Source organism: Varroa destructor, unplaced genomic scaffold (genome assembly GCF_002443255.2).
Source record: "Varroa destructor unplaced genomic scaffold, Vdes_3.0 BEIS01000006.1, whole genome shotgun sequence".
NCBI lineage: Eukaryota > Metazoa > Arthropoda > Arachnida > Mesostigmata > Varroidae > Varroa > Varroa destructor.
The window spans coordinates 20,382,296-20,409,555 of NW_019211459.1; the positions used below are offsets into that span (position 1 = coordinate 20,382,296).

Consider the following 27,260-nt stretch of genomic DNA (forward strand, 5'->3'; position numbering starts at 1 on the left):
GCGATGAACGTAGTGATCGCATCTTTTTTATCTATTTATTTATATTATTTATCTAGTTAATGCACCTACTCATACGCCCATCTCACTCACGGATGGGTGTTATGTTTTTGTTCGGCTACGTTGCGTCTATTGTGTATCGTCTTGATGATACGCATTGAGGCGTTGGACGTCGATTGAGTAGGTTTGCGCCTACCCAATCTATATGAATACATTAGAAAAATTAGACTTTTTTAGAAAAATGTCACCTTTTATTGCACTTTATAATTTCTTTAATACAAATAAACGTGTACTTTGATTTAAAAAGCAACTAAATCATTTTTAAAAAAAAGTGTTCAACTTTAACTAAAAGTATGTTGCTCAGCAAGGCCTCTTCTAGTTTTCAACCAATATTTGATGATAGATTTAAACTCTAGGAAATATATATACATTCTTGTTTCAGTTTTTGCGAGGCAGTAATAATGTTAAGCAAGAATATTATAATATTATGTACAAAAATATTCTTGTCATATATACCCTCGAAGACGCTAGTTTAAATTTAAACTTTTGTTTAGTCTCTGAGGACACTGCGTCACGTTTTAGATAATCTGTATAGTCGTCATTCTGCATGATGACTTTCCTTTTTTCCTAAATACTTCTAGTTTACATTGGTTGTATGCGCATATGAGAAACTGGCGTGAAAACCGACAAACGAGACCTGCCGGCCGCTTCCATTGCCTACCTAATTTTTTCGATCGAATCCCACCGAGTTCGCCTTCTGTGTCCTCTTCAGCAAACACAGTAGCGCTCTATACCCTCCTACTTCGAGGACGCTGCTGACGATGCCGCTAGCCTCCTCATCTGCTCAGGACACTTTCCGCTCCCCATCTATTGAATCTGCCGTGTGAGGCGCTCCTCTCTCAACATCCAATGCTCTGACACCTCCCAGATAAGCGTCCTTTCCCCCTAATCGCGCACGGCGCCTTCTTTAGGCGACTCCTCAAACCATAACACTCGCCCAGCCAGCTAGACATCCTTTCATTCGCTGCTACCGTGTCGGCCGTCAATATCCTGACGCCCTTCTCGGGATATCTACAAGTTATTCTTACAGCTGACCCTGTATAGACTCAGCTGACCCGGCCTTTGTCTCATGCCGGATTGTTGTTGACGTTAAAAGGGAAAGTTCGTGCTGTTCGTCATTTTTTGTCTTTTTCTACCGCTACTCGGTATTTAACATGTGCGATAAAGAAATGGGGCTTGTTCAACCGATTGTGGTATTTGCGATGATACAGGCAGTTTCGGTTGGATGTTGGGCCTTGCCAACACCCACCATTTTGAATAAACAGCAATTATCGCCACATCTGCAGCCACAGATGTCGATGTCAAAAGCTATCTCCCGGATCTCAACAGCAGACGCTGAGTCCCAGGAAGTGGCGTCGCTGCTTCGTCCAGTGGATCCATCGGAACCCGACGCTCTACTGAAGTTCGTCGTTTTTGAGCTGGAACGATCAAAACGTGACGCGGGAACGCTGGCGGCGTGTGAGGGTATCGAGGTAGCGCGAATTGTCAGTCGGCCAAGAACCGTTGAAAACGGGGTGCGGTACACGATCGAACTGAAAGTTAAGCCGGTACATATCGTCACAGACAAGTGTAATAATAACGCTGTAAAGGACCTCATTCCAAGCACGCTCGAGGAGTGTCAACTTGAGGTAAGCGCTGTAGAGTACAATTTTTATTTTCTTTCTTCCATTTCAACATATATGCTTTACAAATGTAGCGCAGTTCTTGTTTACGAAACTTCAAAAGTGAAATTTAAAAAAATCATTTGAAAAAAGAGCAAAATACATTCTGCTGCAAAAGTAGGTTGCTTCAACTGATGTTTGAGCCACATTTTTACTAATATTACTAATATGGCCATAAGATTTTGAGATGATATCCAGAGGTGACCTACCGCAAAATTCATATATATATATATATATATATATATATGTATATATTACGTTTGATATTCTTTTAGGTATGGGAGGGCATGGAGCCCGCTGGAGAAATGCATCCAATGGCTATGCTCAAATCAACATGTAAACTTCAGAAGGACTAAAATCCCATGATGAGAAGGTCGTTGTGACAACACGAACTTTTTTTTTGTTCTAAGCCTCTATTGAAGCCTCGGAGCGAGGTCCGCAGTTAAGAACATTTACATGAAAACCGACAGGAGAAGGAGAAAATGAAAACGGTGAGGCATATGAAAAAACAAATGGATGCCCTAGGGGCGAGGAGCTTAAAAACGAAGGTATTACTGGAGATGTATTAAGGTTAACTAATTTTCGATATCGTTACAAATATATAATACATAAACATGGTCTTGCACGGTTGTCGAATAGGACACAAAAAACAATCATATGTAAAAAAAGCTGATCAAGAGTGCGTACCTGCGTTTTTCACTGGGCATTTCGCTGCGGTAACGAATGGATGGACTATTGACTGCCAACAACACGAACGACGAAAGGTGGCAAAATAAGTGTTATATGTTAATCACACAAATTAAAATAAGAAGTCCGAACTGTAGGATTTCAAATTAATTAATTAATTGAACAAATAGACAAAGGCAGACGAAACGCAAATGTAACTTACAAGCTAAACGCTAAGAGTATCACTAACTTGTTTTTAAAGGATACCAGTATCTGAATGATTTTCACTGCTTACACTGAAATTTCCACGTATCTAGTGTTAACTGGAGAATCGCCTAGCAGAGAAAAGGATCTAGCCGATTCGCTATTGGGGGTCTAGGGTCAATTGAGAAATATAAATAGCACAAGTTTATATCCACCCAGCCATATTGTGGGTCTTAAATGCATTCGTTATCTATGACAGTAGATGACAATATTCCGTAGATTAAGGCTGAACAAGAATTCACATTAGTTTACATATATTACCTCTTATTTCTTTCCGAAACCTGTTGATAAGCTTTGCGCATGTCCATGGGTTTATATGATTCAATTAGATGGTGGCTAATGAAAATTCTCAGGTTACATTTAACCTGAAATGAAAATGATTTTGAAAATTAAAATGAAAATCTAAAATGAGCAAGGGGTCCCGATAACATTATTTTTACATTTCCTCGACGATGGCGACATAGTGGTAAGTTTCGGCGAAATGGATGGAGGGGGGTTCAACCTCTGCTTAGTCGAAACCTTTTTACGTAGAGAAAGTTAGATAGAACTAAAAAGGTCTCTAGTAAGTTCGAACCTTGTAACTTTTCTAACGTGACGGAACGAAACGTATACATTCAAATTATTTATGAATTTTCTTCAGGAGCAAGCAAAAGCTGCTCATTGACAGAATTACCATGAAAGTGAAGGTCGTTTGTGATCTAAACATCATGCACGCTATGTAGAAGAGTAATAGAAAGAGGAAAATAACTGGGAGTAGGCTCATCTAAAAGTTGTACGTTGAATTTATTGGTAATCAAATCGTATAAACAATGCCCTTGGAACGGCAAAAAAATAAAGCCAGCCATCTAACGGGAGCAAATTGATATGGGGAAGTGAAGACACATTTTGAGGTATCGGACGTGATCGTACTACCGACCGAAACTGAATGGTAACCGCTTAGTAATCTACAATTTCGAATACTTAACGTGAATGAACAACTAGGCCAAAAACAGATAGCCATATTTACTAATATTGTATTATAGGTATGGCCGAATTAAAGTACGTAAGTAGAAACCGTATCCACGTATTTGGGGAAGATCAGCTTATTTGATTCTTACATCCGTATGATAATATTGGTATGTGTAATTATATGCATGAGAACAGTCCTGCATGGATTTTCGTAAATAACTTTATGCTCTTTTTACTCTCGTTTTCCTAATTACTATAATTATTTCAAATAAATAAATAAACGTAGCTGATTTTATAGGCTTTCGTGTGAAGTTATAATGGATAATATCATATACCTTTAGAACTGCTAAAAAGTATTTAATGTAAAAGTATATTTTAAATAGAAATAGATATTGATTGAATAAAATTCTATATATATATATATATATATACAATATAAGTCATATTCACGAGAGATGCTACAAAGTCAAATAAAGTTGTGAACGAACAACTAATTATCTATCAACTACAGTATTATTATTATTATATCTATATAAACCGTCCTAATCAATACGTTTTCTGCTTTACTATACTATTGTCAGCTCGGATTGGAAATAAATTCAAAAAAAATACTTGAACGCGTGATTAAATAAAATGCTGATACTTCTTAAGCCAATAGGGTTTATTGATTTGTTCTGACTCATCATCATTGCACAATGTTGTAGCTGCGAATGCCTTGGCACTCTTCGTATCACGACTAAAAATACCTATCGAAAAGGAATATAACGGAAAGCACACGAAAAACTTAACATAGACGCAATAGACCGTGGATCTACGAACATACACAATCAGTAAGATACACGCTCATTTTATTCTCGTACACGTACATCGGTTTGCCGCATTTATTAAACATTTTCGCAAAGAAAGCAGTAGTTTCCTCATTCGTGCATTAATTGCATCATTTGGTACTACATCCGGTGCTTCAATTGAAGCTTTCCCAGCATCCTCATCGCCATCATTATTATATTACGTAAGATCGCTTTTTGTTATTACGTGAAGTCTATTGTGTATGGAGTATAGTGTTCAGCAGTATTAGGTAAAGATGATGAAGGGTACAAGCAGTCAAATGCTCCGTGGATACGTCTGTGTGACCGATGCTCAATCTTCGCATAACATTAACATAAGTAATAGGATTGTTCGTATTAAGAAAATTCACAGGGTTAGGGTCTAGAGGCTCGTTTTTACCGGGACTGGCATTAGTATTTCCAATAAAGTCTCATGTATAGCTGCCGTTTGTATGAACCAATCCTTACTGATTCGATTTTTCCAATAACGAGTTGCTTTTGGAAATTATTGGGGAAGAGTTGGGGGGGGGGGGGGGAGGTTCATAGAAATCACACAGACCCCCATGCGGATCGCTGAACAACATAGTCTATGTTAAGAAGTTTAATTTACGATATGTAGATGGAAGATAGCGGAAAACATTTGGAGAAAGCTTTATGTCACAGCGAATGGCACACATAGTTATATTTGATAATTGGCTAATTTAGACATCTATTTTTATACAGCTAAAAAGACTTTTAGATCTTTCTAATGTATATATTGCTACTATTGTTGTTCCTATGTAAGAACTTAACTTACATTTTTTGTTTATAGAAGAAACCACAGGTTCGTAACGCAAGCTGCTCATTGATCCTGTTGAGTGTCTCTGCGAACACACTCAACTGACCATAGCGGAAAGCAACTACAATTTTAGCAGAAATTATTTTTGGCCCATTACTTGTAAACTGAGGCAGTATATGCTATATTGTTTTACTTTCGTTAAAATCAACAAAATGTCGTACTCGACAGCGAAAAACGACACCGTTGATACTTGTTCATTGTAGCTCTACGTCAAACAACTATCTCCCATCAGTGCATGTTTTGTTTTTTCTACAAAAAATACACTACATCTCTTTGGGTAACAATTGCATTAATTACTGGCTATGATAATTACTACGATGATCCAGGACACTTACGGCTGATATAGCTATTTGTTCCGTTGTAGGTAATAGCTGAACGTAGAGTAGTCGAGGAAGCATCTGTTGGGTAATCAGGGTTTTGTGGCTTTTAAATTATGCCAGAGATTCTGTCACAGCTATCACATACGGTACACAAAGGAAGGTTCGACAAAATTAGATTTTTCATATTGGTAACACCAAAAATCACAAGGCTTTAAGTTCGCTTGTACTAAAAGCTTCATCTATTGCTATAATATGTAGTCAAAGTATTTTGGGTTAGACAGACTCCTTAAATAAAGGGCGCATTACCGTAGCTCATATAAACCGAACCTGCCAATGCTCCGGGTGGCTATAAGTACATGAAGATGAGCTACACGTGACCAGTAGCTCGCTGATCTGAGCTCAGAAGTCTCTAATTGAACGTCTCTTGAGTGTATCATAAATCAGCTTTAAGCATTGTGAAATCAAGATACACTTCGGGCCTTGAGCCTTAGGTTAGCGCTTGACCGTGGCACAAACATTTGCAGCGGACACATCTATCCACAGCGGTCGATGCTTTATAGGATGATGTTTCAACAACTATCTTACATTGATCGTAGTGTGAGACCTTGTTAATCTTTTTATCTATTGATATCCAATTTGTGCTTGGATTATTCACACGTGGGTCATTTGCATAATAGTAGAATTTTTATACCTTCTCCAGAAGGGCAATCTTTCTTCATTAAAGTTTCTCTTATATTTCCTCTTAATAACGAGAACTAATAATTCTTCACTTCTTCATACACGATTATAACCAATAGGTGCTTATTTTGGGAATTCCACTTGGTACCTTCGCACCTCGAGTATTTTAAAAGGATCTATCTAGGTTTGTCGTAAAACAGTACTGACTCATGATGCCGCTGATTTTTTATATAAATTAGTGGCATATATATATATTTCTTTCCTTTTTGTTCTTCATTCACATTTGTAGCATATGGGTACTATACATCGAACGTTTGCACGCTTTATGTCTTTATGGCTTGCTCTCTCGTGCGCAATCGTCTTTCTCGGTTATCTTTTTGAAGAACAACTCGTTATTATATATATATATATATGAAAATACCATTGTGACAATGGTATTTTCATAGCTGCTCGAAGACAATGCATCCTACATGGTTTCGCTTAATACCACTATCACTTATCTAGCGGAATTCTGGTTTCTCCTGTATGCTGGCCATCAGACCACAATGTCGTTTATCAATTCCGGGCAGCAAGAAAAACCTTGACAGTACTTGACAAATTAAAGCATGCTAATTAGAATTTATCACTGGCTTTGCTAAGACGAACGCAAAATTGATCATACAATACAGAATGTAAACAACATATTTGTAGTCCATCATGTGTTAGATTGTAATATGGATGATAATGTGACATGTCCTATAATGACAGGAGAACATTGAAGGGTTTTTGTCAATAATTTTTTAGAAATAATACGAAAATATTTACCCGTATTGATACACTCGTATGCTAACAATGAGGCACTACGCTATGATGAATAGCGGCTAAACAATATCTCGTTGGGGGGCAATGGAAATCATATAAGCCAGCTTAAACTGTATACGCAAAACTTGTCTACGAATAGACAACTTTTCCTTTAATAATCAGATTAGCTATTGCTGTTTGTTGGTTACCAAACATCTCATTTTTTGGCAGACATAGCAAAGATACAAGTTATATGTATGTTGGGCCGAATTTGAAATTGAATAACAACTCTCCAACTAATTGAGCTAGAATGATATTTTAGTATATGTTAGAGGTACTCTCTTTTATTTTTTATACATTTGCCGTAGCGCTCTGGTAGCTTCTGGAAAGCCATACACTTACCATTCGCGTTTCCATATTTAGTCCCTCTAACTTGTTGTAAGTTAATCGATGGTGGGATACGATTGCCCACCAGTTGCCCTTTTTATGCTATGGAAAGCCCCATAACTACATGGACCTAGATAGGGAGAATAAGCGGGCTGAAACCAACATTGGACTTATCTTCGATTAATCCAGGAAGTTACTGAAGCATGGCAATGATGTCTGGGGTTATCATCAAGTAATCAGATTACGTACATTCGGTTGTCACACCGACGGCCCACAAACCTTTTAAGGAACTCAAAATAGCGCTCCGCATTCATTGCTTTATTTTCGGCGAGCACTTCATACTAACAGACGTCCCTGATATCCATTGGAAATTCTACTATCACCTTATGTCCGAATCTACTCGACACCGCCATCTAACTTAAGCGGCGTGCCGTATAGATTGACCCATGCCCCGTCTATGGCAACCGTATGTTTCAGGCGGATTTTTAGTCGAACGAAGTTAATTATAGATGGAATACACCACACACATCTACAACGTACCTGGAATCAATCACTGGAGGACCTGTGAATTACTCAGCTACTAAATTTTCAGTATTTGAGTTATAAATCTGATAAACGTCACATGTGAAATGCGTGTTTTGGCCGACGGAGCCTTTATACGGCAAGCTCTGCTTTCGTGAAAAGTTTTATCGATTGTGGTAATGCGTTCTCGTACTTCCGACTGCCGTTCTAATCGTTCTGTAGCTGGTCTTCAGAGTTCTAATCTTCGTTTTCAAAACGCTTACATAAGATAAGCACTGCGCTTTTGCAAATTTCCGGCGCAGCGGCTTTCCAGGAACGAACATTTGGCCATGGGGCGTTGACTTCCAAAATTAAAAGATGTTTCTCCTTCTGAACTTATTTTCCCTCTAGCAAACTCAACCGTTTTTAACCCGCCAGTTTTTACAGTATTGGGGTATTTAGCGGCTAGGGTTCAAACGTTATACAATCTAAAGGTTCGCCAGATTCGCTTGTAACATCCTAATACTTCACTTTCCTATCAAAAGTGGCCAAGCTTAGATATAACGCCGGAAACTTTCAGAATTATTTTTGTTACTGAAATAGAAAAACTAACGTTATATAAAAACGATACTTTTTTTTTAATTGCTTTTTTCCTCCTTCTGGTACTGCCACTGAATATGTAAGGTATGGCTGCTGATGTGTTTTCTACTTGTAGTATCGCCAACGCAATCTACTTACACCGTTATACATATACTCTAATTTATCCTGTCGTATCACTTGCTTTCAATATGCCCTTATTCTAGACGAAAAACGTACCCCGGCTTACAACCACAAGCGGTGTGGTCGCTTCGACCTGAACGGGTATGACTAGCCTCCTATAAACATTAGGTATAATGTCGTGTACCAGCTTTTACAATGGCAAAACTTTTCCATCCAGTGGTCGGCCACGCACCATGTAGTGCCCCAGTACATGTTGCAACGAGATATACCCTTCGAAGTTGTTAGCGTGCCGTTTTGGAATAGGATAATAGTCGCCTCAAAGATCGAGTTTCCAGGCGAAAACGACGCAGTTAACCAGTAGTAATGGTGAGGTGCCGGTCCTTGGGCTCGTTGCATTTCTATTACATGGTTCAAACTCAAATGATAACATTGGTTATGGTCGATAATGTCGTTAAGTCGCTCTTCTAGCACGAGACCAAGCCTCTTGGCCAGTTTTCCCGTTACTGAAAGATCTTCGCCTAACGGGTACAAGGAGGAGTGGTCCTTCCCGTTGTCTTGATCGGGAGCACAAGTACACCACATCGTATCGATTGAAGCCGCCTCACAGCTTCGATTGATTGGCACTTCAGAAAATAAGCTCTGGCCTCGTTTCGTACGAGTAGGAACGTCAGAAGTGGATGATGAGGACCCTCCGGAAGATTTGCTACTGGCAGAATTACTTCCCAAGTGTAGGAGGTGGCGGAAGGTTGCGTGCATATCAAAGTGTGTTGTTAACCGGGCCGAATTGATCTTTAAGTTTTGACATTCCACATGATGGGTCTCACAGAAATGGTGCGGCATCGCAACAAAGGCGAACGGCATCCGATCCTCGTATTTGCCTGTTATCGGAAGAAGCAGTCACAGAGAAAAAAAAAAAAAGGAAAACAGACCATATTGAACTCTGCTAATGGCGTTTCAAATCGGTAATCTATTTATAATACTCTAGTAATCTTCTAAATAGAGCTACAAATATTGCGGGATAACATATGCATTTAATTTGCTGAAATTTCGAAATTATCCCGACCTATAGCCTAACAGACATTCGACATTAGTGTTCCTAATTTGGCGAAAACGAACTAGTTATACCTATAGTAAGACGCTAAACAGCTGAGATGGGTTCACAGTCCTGTATGAATAGTTTCCTGTTTCTAATTTTTGATACAAAAAAACGCTAGATTCTAAATAGAGACAAAATCCAACAAATTCATAGTGTCATGCCATGTCCGCTGGATCATATTAGGTGGTAGATCTGTACATACCAACAGTGGTAGATCTAATTTTATCGAAGCGGATTCCGTGGTCGCTCAGGAAAATCAAGGCGGTATTGTTGAGGACCCCGCCACTATCCAAAGCCCTTAGATGTCTTGTTAGGATAGCATCAAGGGACCCCACAGAATTCATCTGAAATTATATTAATTTATATCGCATAAAGTTGTTGACAATAGAAAAGTGCAGTAGAGAATCTGTGGGTCAAGCACAAAAACCTTACCTCATTATGTGAAATATCGGATAGCCACACGTAGGCGAAAAAGTTGGCCTCTCTAGCGGTCATCATTGCAGCAAAGCGTTCGATGTAATTGAGATACATCTCACTCGTCGTGCGTCCACCGTGACAGAACACATGTTCCCCTAAAAAGTGTCACGGAAATATCACTAATAGGAAATGCTTTCCCGAAGGCAAGGTGCTTATTGGCATTCATCCGCAATGGACCGCTTGCACATGATTGTCTGAAATATAGTTCGACGCTATCTGAAGCAGGTTTTCTGATTTTGAAAAACTTCAAACTGTGTCGCATCTACTCACCAAGCGCGTGTGTGAGTGGTGATGTCTCAACAGTCATTACCATAGGTCGCGTATAATAATCGACGGGGGCTTTATGAAATCCTTTAAAATGATAATGGAACAAGCCAAAGTGGGCACTCTCTTCCAAGAACAGGGAACGGTAGCCAAACTCTACATATTCGCTCCATATCATTTGGTCTGTCAGCATGTCAAAAAACCTGAAACAGGCATTCATGAAAAAAGGTGATAATAACCGAGCACAACAATTAGATACGCTCAGCCGATAAAAATCACGATGTCACAGAACGGTCACGCAAAAACGTTCGGACATTTTTTTTATTCTAATTTGAACTATAACTGTGATACTTAGCACTGTATATATATATACTGCGATCCCATTAATCTCACTCACCCCTTATTTTTATAAGACATGGCCTCATCTTCAGTGAGACCGTTGATTAGCGGGTTCTGGTTGGGGAACGAATTATCGCCGACCTTCACATATCCTTTTAGCTCGATTGAATCAAGTTGAGTGCGAATATAAGCAAGACTTTGCCGTAAGTGGCGGTACGCATTCAGATATGAGACCGAATCGATTCCCAGGACAAGGACATTAGTCCGGCTATTTCCACCGCCGACATTTGCTTCCCGCGAAACCTGTACGCCCTTACTTTCAATCGTTTGTACGCGATGCTCTACGTCATCCTTCAGCACTGGAACTGTAATAGAGAAAACAATTACTGAGCGATTATAAGACCACTGGCACGTCGTTGGAGAAGTCAGTCTCTAAATACTGAAATGGTAAAAAAAATTCGAGTTTTGATATATAGGTACGGTGTTTAGGTATAGATGACGTGAGTCTGGACTAGGAAGTTGTTCCTCAAGAATCACGATAACATTATTATTATTATACGCATTTAAAATAATGAAACGCTTCGAATTGGTCGTTATTCGTTTTCATTTGGGGTAGTCGGGCTTTTCATGAAGTCTCTCATGAAAAGAGAAACGATAAAAGTTCTCGTGGCGCTCTGGTACGTTGAGGGCATCCGAGTTAAGTTTAAATGTCTAGATCACAAGGTAAACAAGCAACGTTTTGGCCTACTTAAGGTTTTAATTCAGAAATGAATAAAAAATTTCGCTTCGAAATAACAACTTCAAGCATAATAAACATATCTATTCAGAAATACAATTGTTTTTTTTTTTTTGTTTATAAGAGTATTATTTAAGATTATTTCTTCATGTCTATAAATAAAATATCGTCGAACGAATGTGTCCATTTCATTGACACCCGTCGCTAAGCTAAGCTAAGCTAAGCATTTCTTTCTCTAAGAACCTCCGCATGCCTAAGCGGTAGGGATATAGTTCCACTTATAATGGACAACATCACAAGTAAGCCGTAGTTCAATCGAAGGCCCCACTTTCTGTCTGGAACGTTAACGAATCAAACAACAAGTAACACATGGCTGACGCGTCCTACTCATAAAGATTAAGGCATAAGTGTGACATTTGTCCGGTTAACTGCGTAAACCTACATGAATCTACGACTTTTACACAGGAAACAAACGTAACTAAACATACCCATCGCGTATTCCTGCAACACGACCCGTGAATGATATCGACATTCTATAAGAATGAACTCCGTGTTTAGTTCTTCACCGAAAACCAGCTCCTGGGGGTCACCCAGAAACGCCTGCAAAAGTACATACATCATATCGGCAATTTTGCAATACGGAAAACGCACGCTCTTCATTCAAGCGGGTGTCCGGTTAAATACGTAGCCGAGATATAGGCGTCATAATTGCGAAACAGTACACAATAAACAGGTTATTTTATGTATGTTCGATAATACGCAAGCCTTTTAAATGGGGGAAATATAATTTCTGGATAACAGCATCGTGCATATGCAGATATACATAAGCGAGAACACGTATACTACGTTACTAACCACTTTGTCAGGTTCAGGAAGTGACTGATTTCGAAATAGCTCTTGAAATGTACATTTTACATCAGCCGTCGTTAAATCAGCGTATTGGCGTGAGAGGACGTCAATATCTAGCTGAAGTATATTATACGAAGTCCATTTTAGAAATGATGGGGGACCTGGACACACGGGATCACTGCGTCTGAGCAAAGCAAAAAAAACGTACAAATAAAATGACTAATTTTATTATTCTCTGTTTGTTCGACGGGTTTGCAAATGGCCCGCTACCTAGCCGCTTCGTTTGTAGTCCCGGAGTAGTCTTTGTATCATTTGTTGTGGCAAAGGCATGCACCTGTTCCGTCAATTATAGTCTTGCCATAGCTATATCCATCTCAAAGTAACCGTACAGATCACCATGTGTTTTCCATCTGAATGCGAATCAAACGTAAACTAAAAGCCAATTATGGATTTTCACGTATTTCTCTTTTTTGGCTTTAAAGCCGATTGGTATTTCTCTAACTAACTAACACCTCACCTCTCGTACAAGTTGCCGACGGTGAAGTCAAACGGCGAGAACTCCGGAATCCGACAGGACGGTGTATTAATTCGGTAAGATATGACGAGTGGCTGTGATGTTCCGCTGAAGCGAACTACTCACAACAAACAATCCAAGACTCACACACAATTCAATTGTTCATAATAATCGTGTTATATCTTCGACGAGTAGAAAATATGGTAGATGTCTGCATGGTAATACTTGTAACCTAGTAACAGGGCTCGAATCTGTCTGGGTTCAAAAGACACAGCTCGTTTTGCATGGACACAATGCCTAATTAACATACCATTCAACGTAGATACGTTTTATATGTACCTTGAGAATTCTGTAGAGATCGGCTGTAAGCGAAAATGGCTAAGGCAACAGAGGCAAATAGGACAAGAAGGAGCGGACGAAATCCTCGACCCCCAACCGATCGGCCGCACAATCGTGCCAAATACGGCACGAACAACATCTGGAACAAGCTAATTTTAGAGGAAATAACAATTATTAAATGATGTCCTGAGCTACCTATTGTATTGTTTTTTTGTATATATATATATATGCATGAATACCCGTGCATAAGATACTGTCCAGTTCGAGATATCTTTCTGTCTCTAAACTACAAAGCTTATCGTACGGAGTGACCTGCCAGAGGACTTAACACTTGAGCTTTTAATGTATCTTTACTACTGTTATTGTTTATGGATGCGGATACGTTTGTCAGCACATGAGAGAACAAGCAACAAAATAAGAAACGGCTATAAAGTTTAGCCACGGAAGAGTATAGGAAATAACGTAAATTTTGCTTAATGCATAATGAATAAGGTATTGTTGCGTTGTGGCACGATAGCTATTCATAACTATCGCTTTACAACGAGCGTGACACCAAACATACAAACACAATTTCCGAGTTCGTTCACCAGCCTAAACTCGTGTGTCTTTCTCAGTGATTCTGGCTAGCTCAAGCAAGAAATTTTATCCAAAAAGCATCGTTACATCCGTCACGCTCTAAGTTAACGGGCTTGTTATTAATAAACAAACAAACTACACTCAATGTACCCGTTCACAGTACTGTGATATTATAGGATTTATCTAGTCTTCACTATGTCATACGTGTTTTGCCCAATGGACTAATTCCTGTAATAAAAAGTCATAGCCTCAGGTAATGTATTTCATTAAACATCTTTCTTGCAATTAAGCTATTTCATACAATATCCAACTGAGATTTTTGAATGGATATCTCAATGGACTACAAAAACAACTATTCACAGCATTTTGGGAACAGATGTAAGGATTACCCTTCGTAGAGGTTTGCTGTCATATGGCGTTTTATGGCGCAGGGAGACGTCGTGATCGGTAAACCCAGGCGAAACATTACCATATTCATACCATAAACATATTCGTTGCCAACTAAAGTAAAAATATCTATTTTAGATTAAGAGTAACCAACTAAGACTAGATATACGGCCTCAGTTGACCAGCATCGCACTTCAGCTCCATCATCAGCTGCATAATTAATGATGTAAATAGGCTACGATCACGTAGGGAGGGTATCGATCGACACAGAGGCATACCATACCAGGACGTGTTGTAACACTTCTTGCCAGCGCACTGGTAGCGCAGTGACATCGCTATTAAACTATCGATAGTAGAATTACAAAATTCTACTATTGATAGTTTCTCAGACTCTATTGGTAAAAGTTATCTTGATATCGATAGAAATCGATTTGCTCGTGTGAAATGAAGTTTCTAGCCGTAGGCGTATTGCGACGCCGCCGTGATGTCACTGAGGGGTCCTCTGCGAAACGCTCTTATAACAACCGGTACCGTTCAAAGTTACTGACAAATCTAACTTAAGAATCCATTTCGAATGCATCGTCTGTATGATTTTAATTGACCACAACTCGATATATAGATTTAATCTGGTTGTAAAGTAGTCCTGTATTGCTAAAAAAAAGGACTTGCTAGGTCGGAAGCTCGTGCTGGCCGTGTGGCAGTTTTACGAAATAGGTCCTCAACAGTCGTCCACTTAACGTGTAAGCTACTACACCGTAGTAGTACACCTTGAATCAAGGTAGACAAGATTAAAAAGTCTCGTAAATATTGACTGTTGTTAGATAGAGCGACTGTTAGGAAAAGTTACTAGCGACAATTGCCGTTGCGCGACGTGTTTGGTATCTCACGAAGATAACTTTAATGCTTAGCGCGAACTTAATAACACTTCAATACTCCATAGCGACTACGAAGCACGAAGAGCGGGGTCGATTATACAAGAATATACGGGCGCTAGTGTGTACGGGTGTTAGTTATGGGTCTCTCAGGTCATCTAATCTAAACGAACAATTTTAACAAGCTTAATTTTATCAAGAGTGCTCATAACGGCTGGATAACAAATAGATATGGTCGACTATAGAAAACAGAGCATGAAAAGTATAAGGCTAGGAGTCTTTTCTTATTCCGTCATAAAATGGTAATGAAATAAATTGTCCTCTCGGATGAATATAGTTAATTTATCACCAAAGTCGTATTGGTTTGTTGCTACAGACCGTAGTCGCCATTAGTGAGCATTCAAGTGATTGGCATTTTTGACCGTCCACACAGTGAAGACATCGATACAAAAAAAAAACTATCAACTTCGCGTGCATCCTTATTATTATTAGTAGTATTTTTTCATCGCTGATTACACATCCGAAGTTGATTAAACGGGATATCTGTGGTACTCCACTACTATTTATTGATTTAACACATTGTAACATATATCTACATGTAGTTTCCGCATTTCATTTCACTTGCTTATCTAAATATGAGCCTATTCTAATGAAGATCCTTATCAAGCGACCCCCTTTAAATACTTCGAAGATATACTGACAAGATTTATCCAATTATTATAGGGTGACCTCTGTTGTCAGATCCGAACAATTTATCCAGACCACTCCTTGTTTATTTATTCATCCGACTCTTTTTATGATTGTTATTTTAATATTTTTAGTTATTTATATAAATAATATTATATAAACTCAAATATGTCCATATTAACTTCGTTGGTTCCATTTATCTTCTGGTTTCACGGGAGATCAACAACGTGCGAAACAGATCACACCGCTGTTCTGACTTTTAGTTCATTGCCGGTTTTACCTTGAGGTACGTTCCCGCTTATTAAATCGGTGACATCAATTAATATCGATCATAACTTTATGAACCTACACGAACACAACGTTCTAAGTGTAAATACGGCATTTCGAAGATACTTGTAAAGAATCCAGCCTTTTGATTTCAATGCTGAACGCTATACTCTCTTGCTGTGTGCGAAGAACGTGATTGACATTGAACTTCTATTGGTATGGTTCTGGAAGAGAAAGTATCCGACACGACAATTCTTCTCAGCGAACCATAGCCATGCATTGTTCGTGATGTCATTCGAATAAGACAACAACAACTAACATTGGACGTTGAGGAAGCTATAGGATTGACTGAACTAGTCCCCCTTTAGCTTCTTTGTTGCCCCTTTTATCGATAGATATTCGTTCAGCTGTACATACGTAGTTGAAAATAGGCTAGGAAAGAAAAAGAAATCCTTATCAATCTCGCCTTCAACAGCTCGAATATAACTGCGTCAGGGCAACATTTCTATCAGAAGAGATTATTTCAACCTATATCAAATCTTAATTTTGTCGCATAGAACTAGGTGATTTTGCACCTGCTCCTGGTAGTGTATCCACCTTCAATCTCGACATCGCTTGATAACCCTTTGATCGTCGTTTCATATCCTTTTAGATCCAGGCGCGACTCGATAGTCAGATACACCGTCCGGCACAAGCCGATAATGGTTAGGAGCAATTGTCGTCACGTAATTGCTCACCGATCTGCAGTACTGCGAGTAGTTGGTAGTCCTGCACTATCACACTTCATCTATCAAACATTAGAATAGTACCTGCCGTCGTAATTGTCAGCGCAACTCTTAGCCGACGGCTTGTCGTCGTTTGACAATAAATTAAATCATTTGCAGCAGATACTGATCATATTTAAAGAACCGGGGGGGGGGGGGGGGTACTGTCGTGCCATCGAGAGGCAATTAATCAATATGAACGCCGGCGGTAACGCAAGTGATGCCGGTCTCGAGCGCGCAGATGATCAACGGAGTACAAGTTAGTGCCATGTCCCGTTTGAAGGCTAAAGTTTGAGTCGTCCAAAATAGAAGCGACAAACAAAGGCCGGCTGATCGACGGCTTCCCGGTCTTTTGTTCTATATTTACTACACCCTGCAAGGATCATAGGCTTTGTTCTAACAAATCGACCCGCATATATACGCACATCATGCAGGCGCATTTCAACCAAGGGCGAAACAGAATACGCAAAGGTCTTCGTGTCCGATAAACGAGATTATTACGTGTAGATAGTATACAATTTAATCCAATAACCTGCGACTCTATTTCATGTTGAGGTTTTCTTTGATATATTTATTGACGACTTGCTCGAGCTGCACTTTTTTCCAAAAGCAAGCAAATATTTCTGCATATCGCCAAGCGACCCACCGAACACCGGCTGTGCTTTACTGTGAAGCACGCTTCGAAATATTGAAAGGTTGAGGCCAGCGTATCGGGCTCAATTCTTCACTTCTCTTTGACAGCTTACAAACGTAGTAAACATCGGCATAATACAAATGTATCTAGTTTTGTCTAACATTATATTCTTATCTTTATTTTTGACGGTATACACATTCTCACATCTCCGTCTGAGCTTCTATGCTCCGACAGTCTTCGACAGCAAACTATATTATCATTACTACTATTATATAAACTATAAATCAGTTATTATAATCGCGCATGCCTCCATACGATTGTTGTCATAAGCATTAATTCGATTTGTGTAAAAGATCGCCTGTGGGATCTGCTGTCAATAAAGGTCAACCTCTTCATTGCCCCTAGCTTTAATAATGACGGTGATTTTTATCAAGGATACTATCTTAGTATATGCTATAGTCCGAAACTAGGCCCTCTAAATTAAAATATGCCTAAATAAAGTCGGCCGATCTGCAAAAGCGATTGGAACGACTAATTTCCAGTGAGTTTACGGGATCGGATGTGGTTATGCGTGGGGGTGGCAAACTCGTCAAAGACTGACCGGATATGTAAGATACGGTGTGGATATTTTTGGTCACACGGCAAGCAGAAAACTTCATCAGAGTAAATTTAGATTAGCAAAGTATAATTACTATTGACATCAGTTGCCACTGTTTGATTGATTTCCATCAGTAATTTACTAAATAACGTAATCTAGTAAGGATATGTATATATTATATGAATTACTTCAAGCTAAAGCCACGCACACCGATAATACATACCACTGAACACACAACAGATGCAGGTTTTTTTGTTTGTAAATATAGCTAAAGTTAGTTGCATCAAGTTCTAGCTATCCTAGCCATTAATCACAAGTGCCCACATATCATAGAGAGTTTGCTTACAGCTTACTCAAGTTCGGTTCAGATCAATAAAGACTATTACTATATATTGAAAACGCATAATTTTTATAATATTTTGACTGTATACTTTGTGCCTGCCTGTCCGACGAATTCGAACGCTGAAAATAGATAGGGTCTGCGAACAAATAATGTGAGACCTTCGGCTTGGTCACGCTGGCCGACTTCTAAAAAGACTTGATTAGGTTTTGAATGAATGAAGCGCAGAAGCTGTACTCTTGAAACTTTCAAAGGAGGTTAACTTTTGAATAAGCTAAAACGACCCGTTTTCTTCCTATTAAATCGTCCAGGATTTCGTATCTCTTAATAACGGCAATCCAACTGTTGTGAGAGTCCGATTAAATGAAGCCCTACCTGTAATCCTTCACATCTTTGACTCTAGCCATATAGCAATTGAGAGCTTTCGGTCGATTATCATATAAATCACAAATGGTGACAAAAGGTCGACAAAGAACCATCCACTCAAGTTATCAAATGTAGATGCATTAAACTGGAACTTGTCCCGAAGTGACTGTGGTTTATGTACCAACCTGTTTTTTCAAGTAGTAGGAAGTCAATAGATAATACAAATTTAGACTGCTCCCTAAAAACGAATGTCGTATCTATTAAAGCACATACATTGAGAGGTTAAAATAACGTAATTTTGAAACTAACAAACCGGTTAGTCTAAATCAAACTACCGATTTAATGGGGAAAATGAATCGGCCTGTTTAGAAAATGTCTATCGGAGACTTCGCTTTTGGCACCCAGACAACGTATCTGGCTTCTCCTTAGGTCTACAATGCAATTACATGTTTTTACTAGCGAAGATTTGTTAGGGTATTTTCGGTGCTCTCATTGTACAGATCTACTGTACACTAGTTTACTCCGGCCCGCAGATCAAAGCCTGCAAACACGGGTATTCGATTTGCAGTATAGTTATTAACATAAGGAAATTATAGGTTCTAAACAACTATAAGAATGATACAACAGTTTATTATGTCACGCAATTTGCTTCTTGCTACGGCATGCTGACAAAATCCGTATAACGAGCATAGACTATGATTAGCCAAAAGATATATACGGTTTATATGGAAACGACTTTTTAATTAACAAATCGTTAGATACTTGTATTTCGTTTTCACCTATTACCTGTTCCAGATGGCCAGATGCTTCCTGTCGAACTCCTATATAAGAAACAGATGCCCAATTGCTTCAAGCGACAACTTTTCAAGTTCATTCAAAAAAAATCTTCCACGTGGGCCATTAGCGCCATTACTGCTGCATAACACTTAATTTCTTTCGCACTGCAACCCGACCGCAAGTTACTTGGCTTCTATAAGCAACTTCGGTTAGATTACTTTGCTGTAGATCTTCGTTTCCTTCGCTTTTTTCAGATTTGGCATTTTCCAAAAGCCCCTTTTCCATACTGAGCTATGTCGTAACCTGGCCAACCTTACAAACCTACATTATTTTTGCTTTCTTTTAGGATTTTGAATTAGGCTATGTTCTGTTATTTATTCTAATAGGTTTTTCGTCATTGTTCCTACTCTGTTGTCCAAGTCAGAGTCGTAATAGCTGAGCGGCGCCGTTCACCCGCTGCTTTCCTACTGCCTCACGGATGTACCTACGCCACAATCAATTCCTAGGCTTGCCCCGATCGTTACTTGGTTTACACAAGCAACATGGTCGATTGGAGCTCGGGGAACGCGATAGCGATCATTCAGTAGAGTGGCGAGTAGGTCACGGTAGAACAAAAGCTTCAGTACAATGTTCAACAGCTTAGACGATAGCAACTGCTTTCCTAGTAGCAGAGCACGCAAGTGTGGCCAAAGTGTATAGAAAGGACAACAAACAAACAGCAGATCAGTCTTGGAAACATTCGTTGTTGATTTTTGCAAATTGACCGTGCAGGCGAAATCCACCGTTATCAACAACATACAGACACAAACGTGGTGCGAAGCGACGAATACGATGTCAACACTGATTAGTTCACGCGTTCCATGATGATGAAGTAGATCATGCTGCTTTGTTGCTTGGTATTTTCATTTCATTGGTACTTGCAGGGTATCTTTCTCGATTGAAGCTGTATGTAGTGTGCAAACGCGCGCGCCCATCAGCTTCGACGCTAATCGCTGACCGCGACCGGTTCAACGACAAACCCGTGCCACTATCTTTACTATATTATTTGGATATATTTGTTGTGTCGTTGCAACGGCCACCAGCTCAGGATAGCATCGGCGTGGCGTGAACAGGATTATAACTGTTCAGATGAGATCCTTCATCTAAACGAATCGTAATGAGCACGGAGTTTATAGAGTAGTACGAGCTTCTGCAACCGCTACCTGCGGTAACCGTCGGTGCCAAGGTTCGACGCCCTTTCCCGCTGTAATGCTACTGCTGCTGCCGTCACGGTTGCTGCTCTAGTCGTAAGGCACGCACAGTTGATAGCTGTGATTAGCTTTCGATACAAGATATCTATAAAACTTCCAGCATGACTACCTGCTCAGGTCGCCGCAGGTGAGCTAGTGCTACAGAATCGTCCGCTTCAGACCGTTACGCTGAAATCATAAACTGAACAGCATTCGCGCAGAGAAGATAAACAACAGTAATCGCTCATGTGGTGTTTCATATGGGCGCAAACAATTCCATTAGAAAAACTAGATTATCTGTTCAATCTCCGTTTAATGCTGACAACGAAAAATAATCAGACAAGAGCTACAAGAGAACGTTGGGCCAATGTATAATCGGCCTTTTCCCATGTTCAGCTCTGTTTTCTCTGCTACATATATATACATATATATATATATATATATGTATGTGTGTGTTTATTTTGTTGGCAACGAGAAAGTAGAAAGCAAAAATATCACACGATTTGCTTGGTGCTAGTCGTACATACAGAGGCACTAAATCACTGCTAAGATATGCGCGCACAGACCAATTCCCATAACTCGTCCTATTCATAGACTGGCTTTCCTGCTCGTTGATAATGTGGCATAATTTTCACCGGACGTCTGCCCACCCACCGTTTGTCTCTTTATTTACCCCGGCAAATGAGAGCAGACGACAGCGAAATTGAACACAACAAACAACGATGGCTGGCTGTCATGGAGTTCGTCTGCTGTGCTTCGGGCACTTTGACAGGACGAAAGTAAGCAGAGGGGTGGGTTCCTGACGCTTGAAAGAAACGATTGTTATCAAGGACGAGCAGATGATCTATATTAACATTGTTCGCTGTAGACGGATGTTTACCTGGCTTTATTTTGTCTTCTGTAATGGACCAAACCGCACACGATAGATGACAGCTCAGTGAAGGCAGCTGATGAGGAACGGTCTGGGTTTGCACCCGGGCATAGTCGCACTGCATTTCGTGCTGAGGATGCAATAATCATTGTTAATGTATCGCTTAAATTTAGCTGAGATTTTCTTAAGTCCACACGTAGTGAAACTCATAAAATAATGCCCTGCAAAATATCTGCGAATCGATAACAACAAGTATTATAGATTTAACAAACATTATATTGAAAGAACCAGTTACTTTCAAATTAATTTATAGGCAGCTTTGAGCAAAACATTATTACAGGTATTAGTTCATATTGAAAATATCAAGGTTCATTGCGATTAAATGTATCTAAAATATATATATATATATAGATAATGTCCCTGTCTACGTCAAACACAGTTTTCTCATCTCGTCTTGATTTTTTTCCGCTATATAACTGACTTATAAAAAGTCTATTGTAATTTTTCTTGGTTTTGTTACGTTACGTGTTATCTTAGGGTGATTCTAAATCTTTTGGCCTTCGGGCCCTTTCTGACTTATAACGTGAAATCATATAACAATGAACATATGATTAGCCAAATTGTTTTGATTACACTTTTATCCAGTGTTTAAAAGCACTGATAATGAATCAGCTTACGGCTCTCCACTTGGCAAACGCTCACCTTCCAGAGGATCACAATATACTAGATACACAATCACAATATACGCATGATAAGATTTCGCTATTTTACGGAAAACGCTGACGTATTTAATATATTTAGTTACTGTTAGTAGATTTTGAAAGGACAGACTAATGTCGTTTGTTTCGTTCATTGCAATCTGTTTAGTTTTGTCATGGGAAGGGTCTATTTCATTGTTTTGGTTTCGTATGACGAATTCGGGCAACCGTTTATTCATCCACAATAGCTACGCTAATGTGTAACGTATGATCTTTCAAGCACAAATATTTATTTGACTGTTTGTATTCGATGATATGCTTCGGCTTTGCAACACTGCCTCAATCACTTGGCGACTTACTACGGGACGAAGTGTACGTTTGCCGTACTGAGAGAAACTTCGGAACGAACCAGCTACTAGAAAGTTCGATTCGTCCCTCGCCTTCTACACCCAGATCAGATTATTGATTTGCACGTCGGAACAACTTAGAGGAACAACCCTTCAAATATTCACGAAAATTTCCAGAGTTTTCTCTGGCCTCGTCTTGATTAGGTATAGATCAGCGTCCTTTGGGTCTGAAACATCACGCTTGTATTCTATAAACACCAGAAAGCAGGTGCGAATATAGGTGAGCAAAGTCGGCAAGATACTTTCAAAGGCTGACAGTAAAAAGCATTTACCAGATCGCATTATTGCCGAATGGATATCATGTAGATGTTGCATTTGTAACTGGAGGTGATAATTTCGAACGTTAGAATTGACGCAAACTGAAGGAGTTCTTGCAAAAATGTCCATTACTTAGTGCTGGTCTAATATTCAACGTGCATACTTTACTTCCGGGTGCATTTACAAGACGACTAAAAAATCCAACAAACTGAATATCTAAGCAAGCGCAATTCATGCAGAACGACGTGACCGTAATAGAGTGGATGCGATTCACCAAATAAGCATGAGTGGGCGCCCCTGACACACCAAACATCTTTACCCACCACACTCTGTCGCTAGTAAACAGACCCTTCTACGCATTAACAAAATACCCCTTTTGAGCATTCGTTCAATGTTGCTGGCGACAGCTGCGTCTTTTCATTATCATTCAACACAACCGTATAAAACTGTCACCGCCCGGTAATGTTCCGTGTTTTTCCTTGCCCGTTATCATGCTGGTTCAACCTAGCTGCATTTTTAGTGCGGGCCCAATGTAACTATTCGGCACGAGATAAAAACTAATGCAGCTTCGATATGACGTTTTTGTTTTTGCAATCTCAATCTAAGACGGTTCGACAAATTCAAATGGCTTACTCTAATACACTTGTTACACTTGGACTTTTTCCGTGCCGACAGAGTAAACATTGATCGAAATGTCTTGAAGTAATGCAGGCAGCTAACTATACTGTAGCAACTACGGATGATGTATAGACGAAGCAGTGGCTTGATAAATAACGTAAGTTGTGTGTCTACACATACGAGGAGTCCATGCAGGTCGCAATACTAAATGTAACGTTATGAAACAGAAAGATCGGCGAAGATACGCTAGTGTCAAAGAGTAGGCGGCGATTCATCTGTTTCCAGCATCAGAGCAGATATTTTTTGAGAAACATGCGACAGGGATTTAGGTATTACGGCCTGACCTAACATGTAATACGGATATGCAACAAAATATGCTTCCAGGACATAATACTTAAAAGCTCAATTCGTAAGAAGGTCAATCATTCAACTGGGTTATATAAATGTGCAATTTAGAGAAGGCTTTCGTGCGACGGAGTTTCGGAAAACTTGTCGCAACAGAGCACGTTTGTTTCTAACATTAAAAATTAGAACTTTTGGAAATTATAACACTGCTCATTTAGAAAGCTGGCTCACGCTGCGTTGCATATGTATTACGCCTTAGATACACATTGGGTCTTAGATAGAAATTAAAATTTACATTTTCTAGACGGTTGTAGGAAGGAAGGTGCTGCTTTCACAGCGGATATTACGGGGGTCTTTACCATAAACCCCCTGAGAGAGGGCAGCAACTTATAATATGAGTCTTCGTCCTCGCACCTCTGCTTTCGTTGTATCTTAGCGCTCTACAACATCTCAGCCCGACCGCAAACCTGTTTATCCCTAAGGCCCTTTTTGGCGTCCTATTCTCTAGATCTAACCGTCACGGGTCTTCAGATCTGGACACAACATAAACTTAATGCACGCACAATGAAATATTGAGGACAAACCTTTCTCAAGTGCGTAATAGCTTTCTCATTATTGTCCTTTTTGCCCCCTTTGTTTGGTAATTTCTACTATTTTTTTTTTCGCATACGTACATGTATTGTTATGAATTGCTTGTTGAGACTAATCGAAATAACAATAACGATAAAAATATTAGTATGTAATGTTGTTTATTTGTAAACTTGAAATGAAAATATGTGAAAACTGTATTTGTGCCATTGTTGTGTTTCAACTCTATGATCTCTCAATGATCTCATTTTGATTATGATCTGGGTTGTGCTCTGGGTCTACTTCAGAGAAGTGGCCCGGCATCAGTTAGCCAAGCAACGGACCCGTCACAGAATAAATCGAATACAGTTGAATCTCCCATTCCAAAAGGCTCCAGGCCAAATGGTGAAAACAACCGTGACGATAAGTGTTCTCTCTTTTTTTGCAAACAAATTCAATAATCAAGCAATTATGTTGATAGTTACGGAGACGGCTGCCATCGCTGCTATCAAATACATTGGCAAGGCCTATTTATTAAATGCTACAACTGAAAACCCATCACGGTTAGCATAGATGAACAGCTGCTGCTACAACCCTACGCAAATGTAAATGAACTTTGTAATCTGTAACAGGAACTTTATATTTATACATAAAGCTTCCGTTATCGTTGATTTGTTTAAGCTGCTCTTTATCATAGATGTAGCCTCGAGGGCAAACAGTCGTGAGATTGAAATTAAAGGCCACGCTTGCGCGTACCTGTGCTGCGTATAAAGCCTGATTTAGGTATTGCATTGTTTAAACAAAGAACTATTGTCATCCAAGGACTTAGACTGAGTTACGGTGACTTTCTCCACTCGGAACAAAGAGACTCTTTCCGTATGCGTATATGCATTTTGGCGAGAACCCTAACGATTGATTTCGGTTTTGTCTATATTAACAGGAAACGCATTGAATTTTCCGTCCTAACGTCATTAAGGTACATACAATCATTAAGGTGAACTTGTGCTTGCGCGTTCTGTACAAATTAGCTTTTTCAAGTACGAACGTCAGACGTAGGTTCGATTAAGGAACCGCTAGCTTGAAGGAGATCGTTGATGTACTTATTTGTTGAAGTTTATATACTTAGATTTCGCGGTAACTATAGCCTGTTGGATAAAAAGGTGCCGTTGCTTTGTCAGTACAACCGTGGTCTATCTCGATTGCACACTAAGCAGTCAACCTTACAATTCTTAACTCAAAAATTAGTAAAAGTCAAACGGCATCGCTGTTTGACAGCTGAGGGTATAGCGAATCATTGCCCTCTTTCTATCTGGATATCAGCAAAGCTAAATTTACGTTTTATCGTGTGGCAATATTTGCTCTTTGAAAATGTTGCTGCCTTTATTAAAACTCATTCAGCGTGCATAATGTAAAATCATATCAACGAAACGGAATCTTATCAATTACTGGTTCCGGCCATTGAGCTCAAACATCGGTGGTAGCCCAAGGCGCAGTTTAAATGTCTTCTATCGAATTGACCTGCAGTGTTCCAGAGAGAACTGTGCTATTCTATTTATAAACGAACGGACAAATGGCACGCTAGTGTTGAGAGTATAAAGTGTCACGTTTTTTTAATAGTCAGATTTAGACCATAGAGCAATGCAGCGATCGGAGGACGACTACTAGCTGTAGCTCTGGCCTACTCAGTTCTGTATTTTACACGGTAGTTTAACGGAATCACTATTTTCTAACGAAAGTTATCCGTTCCTTTGTTTGAGTCTGATGCGTTAGTTGGGCGCTTTGACGTTCTAACGTTATATACGAACCTCAGACCTGAGCTATTGTTGGCTATTGATTTAGCAGCACGCTCTTCGATAGATAACAGGACGATTATATGGCGTAATGAGTCGTCGATGTGGGCTGTCCGGCGTATTCTGTAACTGCTTTTTTCTGCTTGTTTGATCTATATATATGACTTTATTCTATATTATTACACTACTAGCCTATTTGCTCAAAAAGGGTTTGTCTGAACTAAACACTTAACATAGTTCTTCGTACAATTATAATTAATAGTATAATACATACAGGTGCATTACTTTAAAAAATCGGAAAAATTCAATAAGGCACTCTGTTGTGATTCGAATTAAAAAACAACACTAAATAACAGAGGCTCTATGTTTCGAATTTTAGGTCGGGCTATCTCCACTAGGTATTACTGCATCACACAGTGGGCTCGATGGCTCCCAGCCATCGCGAAACGAACCGCCTGTCTGTTTATGCCCGGGTTCGAACCTAGAGCACGTCTTTCTTGTTCTAGTTCTTGAACATTTCTACCCTTTGTGCTTGTAACACTAGCCAAACAATGATTATTAGTAAATAGTCATTTAATTATAGTACCTACTTGGGGCTCATTCGAAAAATAGTGAGACTAGTGTTTTCCTTTGTTTGCTGCACACGCGCACCTTGCCAGACGGACCTAAAGCCATCATCACCATCACCAGCGAGCGACAGTGATTATACGCCGCATCCGTTACAGTTGAACTACGACCGTTCAACTCGTACGTATCTTTCTCGAGTGACAGGTAGACGACAGTAGCTAAAGGAACTCGAAAACTGCCGACGAGCGCTGCTGGTCATCGATATACCTTACACGGCCAGAGTTGTTTGATAAAATGACCAATATTAACAGTGTAGAGAGTAGTTTTAGGTAACGTAGATGTTATTGCTGCCGCTGAAGCTGTAGCTAGAACGATGCTTGAACA

The 27,260-nt window shown here is 39.5% G+C and overlaps 2 protein-coding genes across 7 annotated transcripts; one reads left to right on the forward strand and one right to left on the reverse strand.

Annotated features, from left to right (window-relative positions):
• Positions 1–1,211: 1,211 nt before the first annotated feature.
• On the forward strand, positions 1,212–2,810 carry LOC111253388 (uncharacterized). The gene is made up of 2 exons (XM_022812702.2): positions 1,212–1,685; positions 1,994–2,810. The coding sequence occupies exons 1-2, from the start codon at positions 1,212–1,214 to the stop codon at positions 2,072–2,074; spliced, it is 555 nt and encodes a 184-aa protein (XP_022668437.1). The 3' UTR covers positions 2,075–2,810.
• Positions 2,811–4,236: 1,426 nt separating this feature from the next.
• LOC111253386 (uncharacterized) lies at positions 4,237–27,194 on the reverse strand. 6 transcript variants are annotated; one of them, XM_022812691.2, is made up of 11 exons: positions 26,900–27,194; positions 21,636–21,653; positions 13,259–13,407; positions 12,923–13,037; positions 12,412–12,589; positions 12,045–12,156; positions 10,879–11,185; positions 10,488–10,684; positions 10,173–10,312; positions 9,943–10,084; positions 4,237–9,522 (listed from the first exon to the last, which is right to left on the reverse strand). In XM_022812691.2, exons 1-11 carry the CDS (start codon positions 26,908–26,910, stop codon positions 8,792–8,794), a joined length of 2,100 nt encoding a protein of 699 aa, XP_022668426.1. In that variant the 5' UTR covers positions 26,911–27,194; the 3' UTR covers positions 4,237–8,791. The 6 variants fall into 6 exon arrangements, with proteins under 6 accessions (XP_022668426.1, XP_022668429.1, XP_022668428.1 ...); XM_022812694.2 differs by having other exon boundaries at positions 21,636–21,756; positions 26,961–27,193; XM_022812693.2 differs by having other exon boundaries at positions 21,636–21,756; positions 26,900–27,193.
• Positions 27,195–27,260: the final 66 nt, after the last annotated feature.

Excerpts from the sequence above, each read along its gene's own strand:
- LOC111253386 (XM_022812691.2), bottom strand. Across the intron at positions 12,590-12,922 it reads GTCGGCAACTTGTACGAGAG|ACGCAGTGATCCCGTGTGTC; the intron begins GTGAGGTGTTAG and ends TGCTTTGCTCAG. Across the intron at positions 11,186-12,044 it reads GTTGCAGGAATACGCGATGG|TTCCAGTGCTGAAGGATGAC; the intron begins GTATGTTTAGTT and ends TCTCTATTACAG.
- LOC111253388 (XM_022812702.2), top strand. The coding sequence starts at position 1,212 with ATGTGCGATAAAGAAATGGGGCTTGTTCAACCGATTGTGGTATTTGCG. Across the intron at positions 1,686-1,993 it reads TCGAGGAGTGTCAACTTGAG|GTATGGGAGGGCATGGAGCC; the intron begins GTAAGCGCTGTA and ends ATATTCTTTTAG.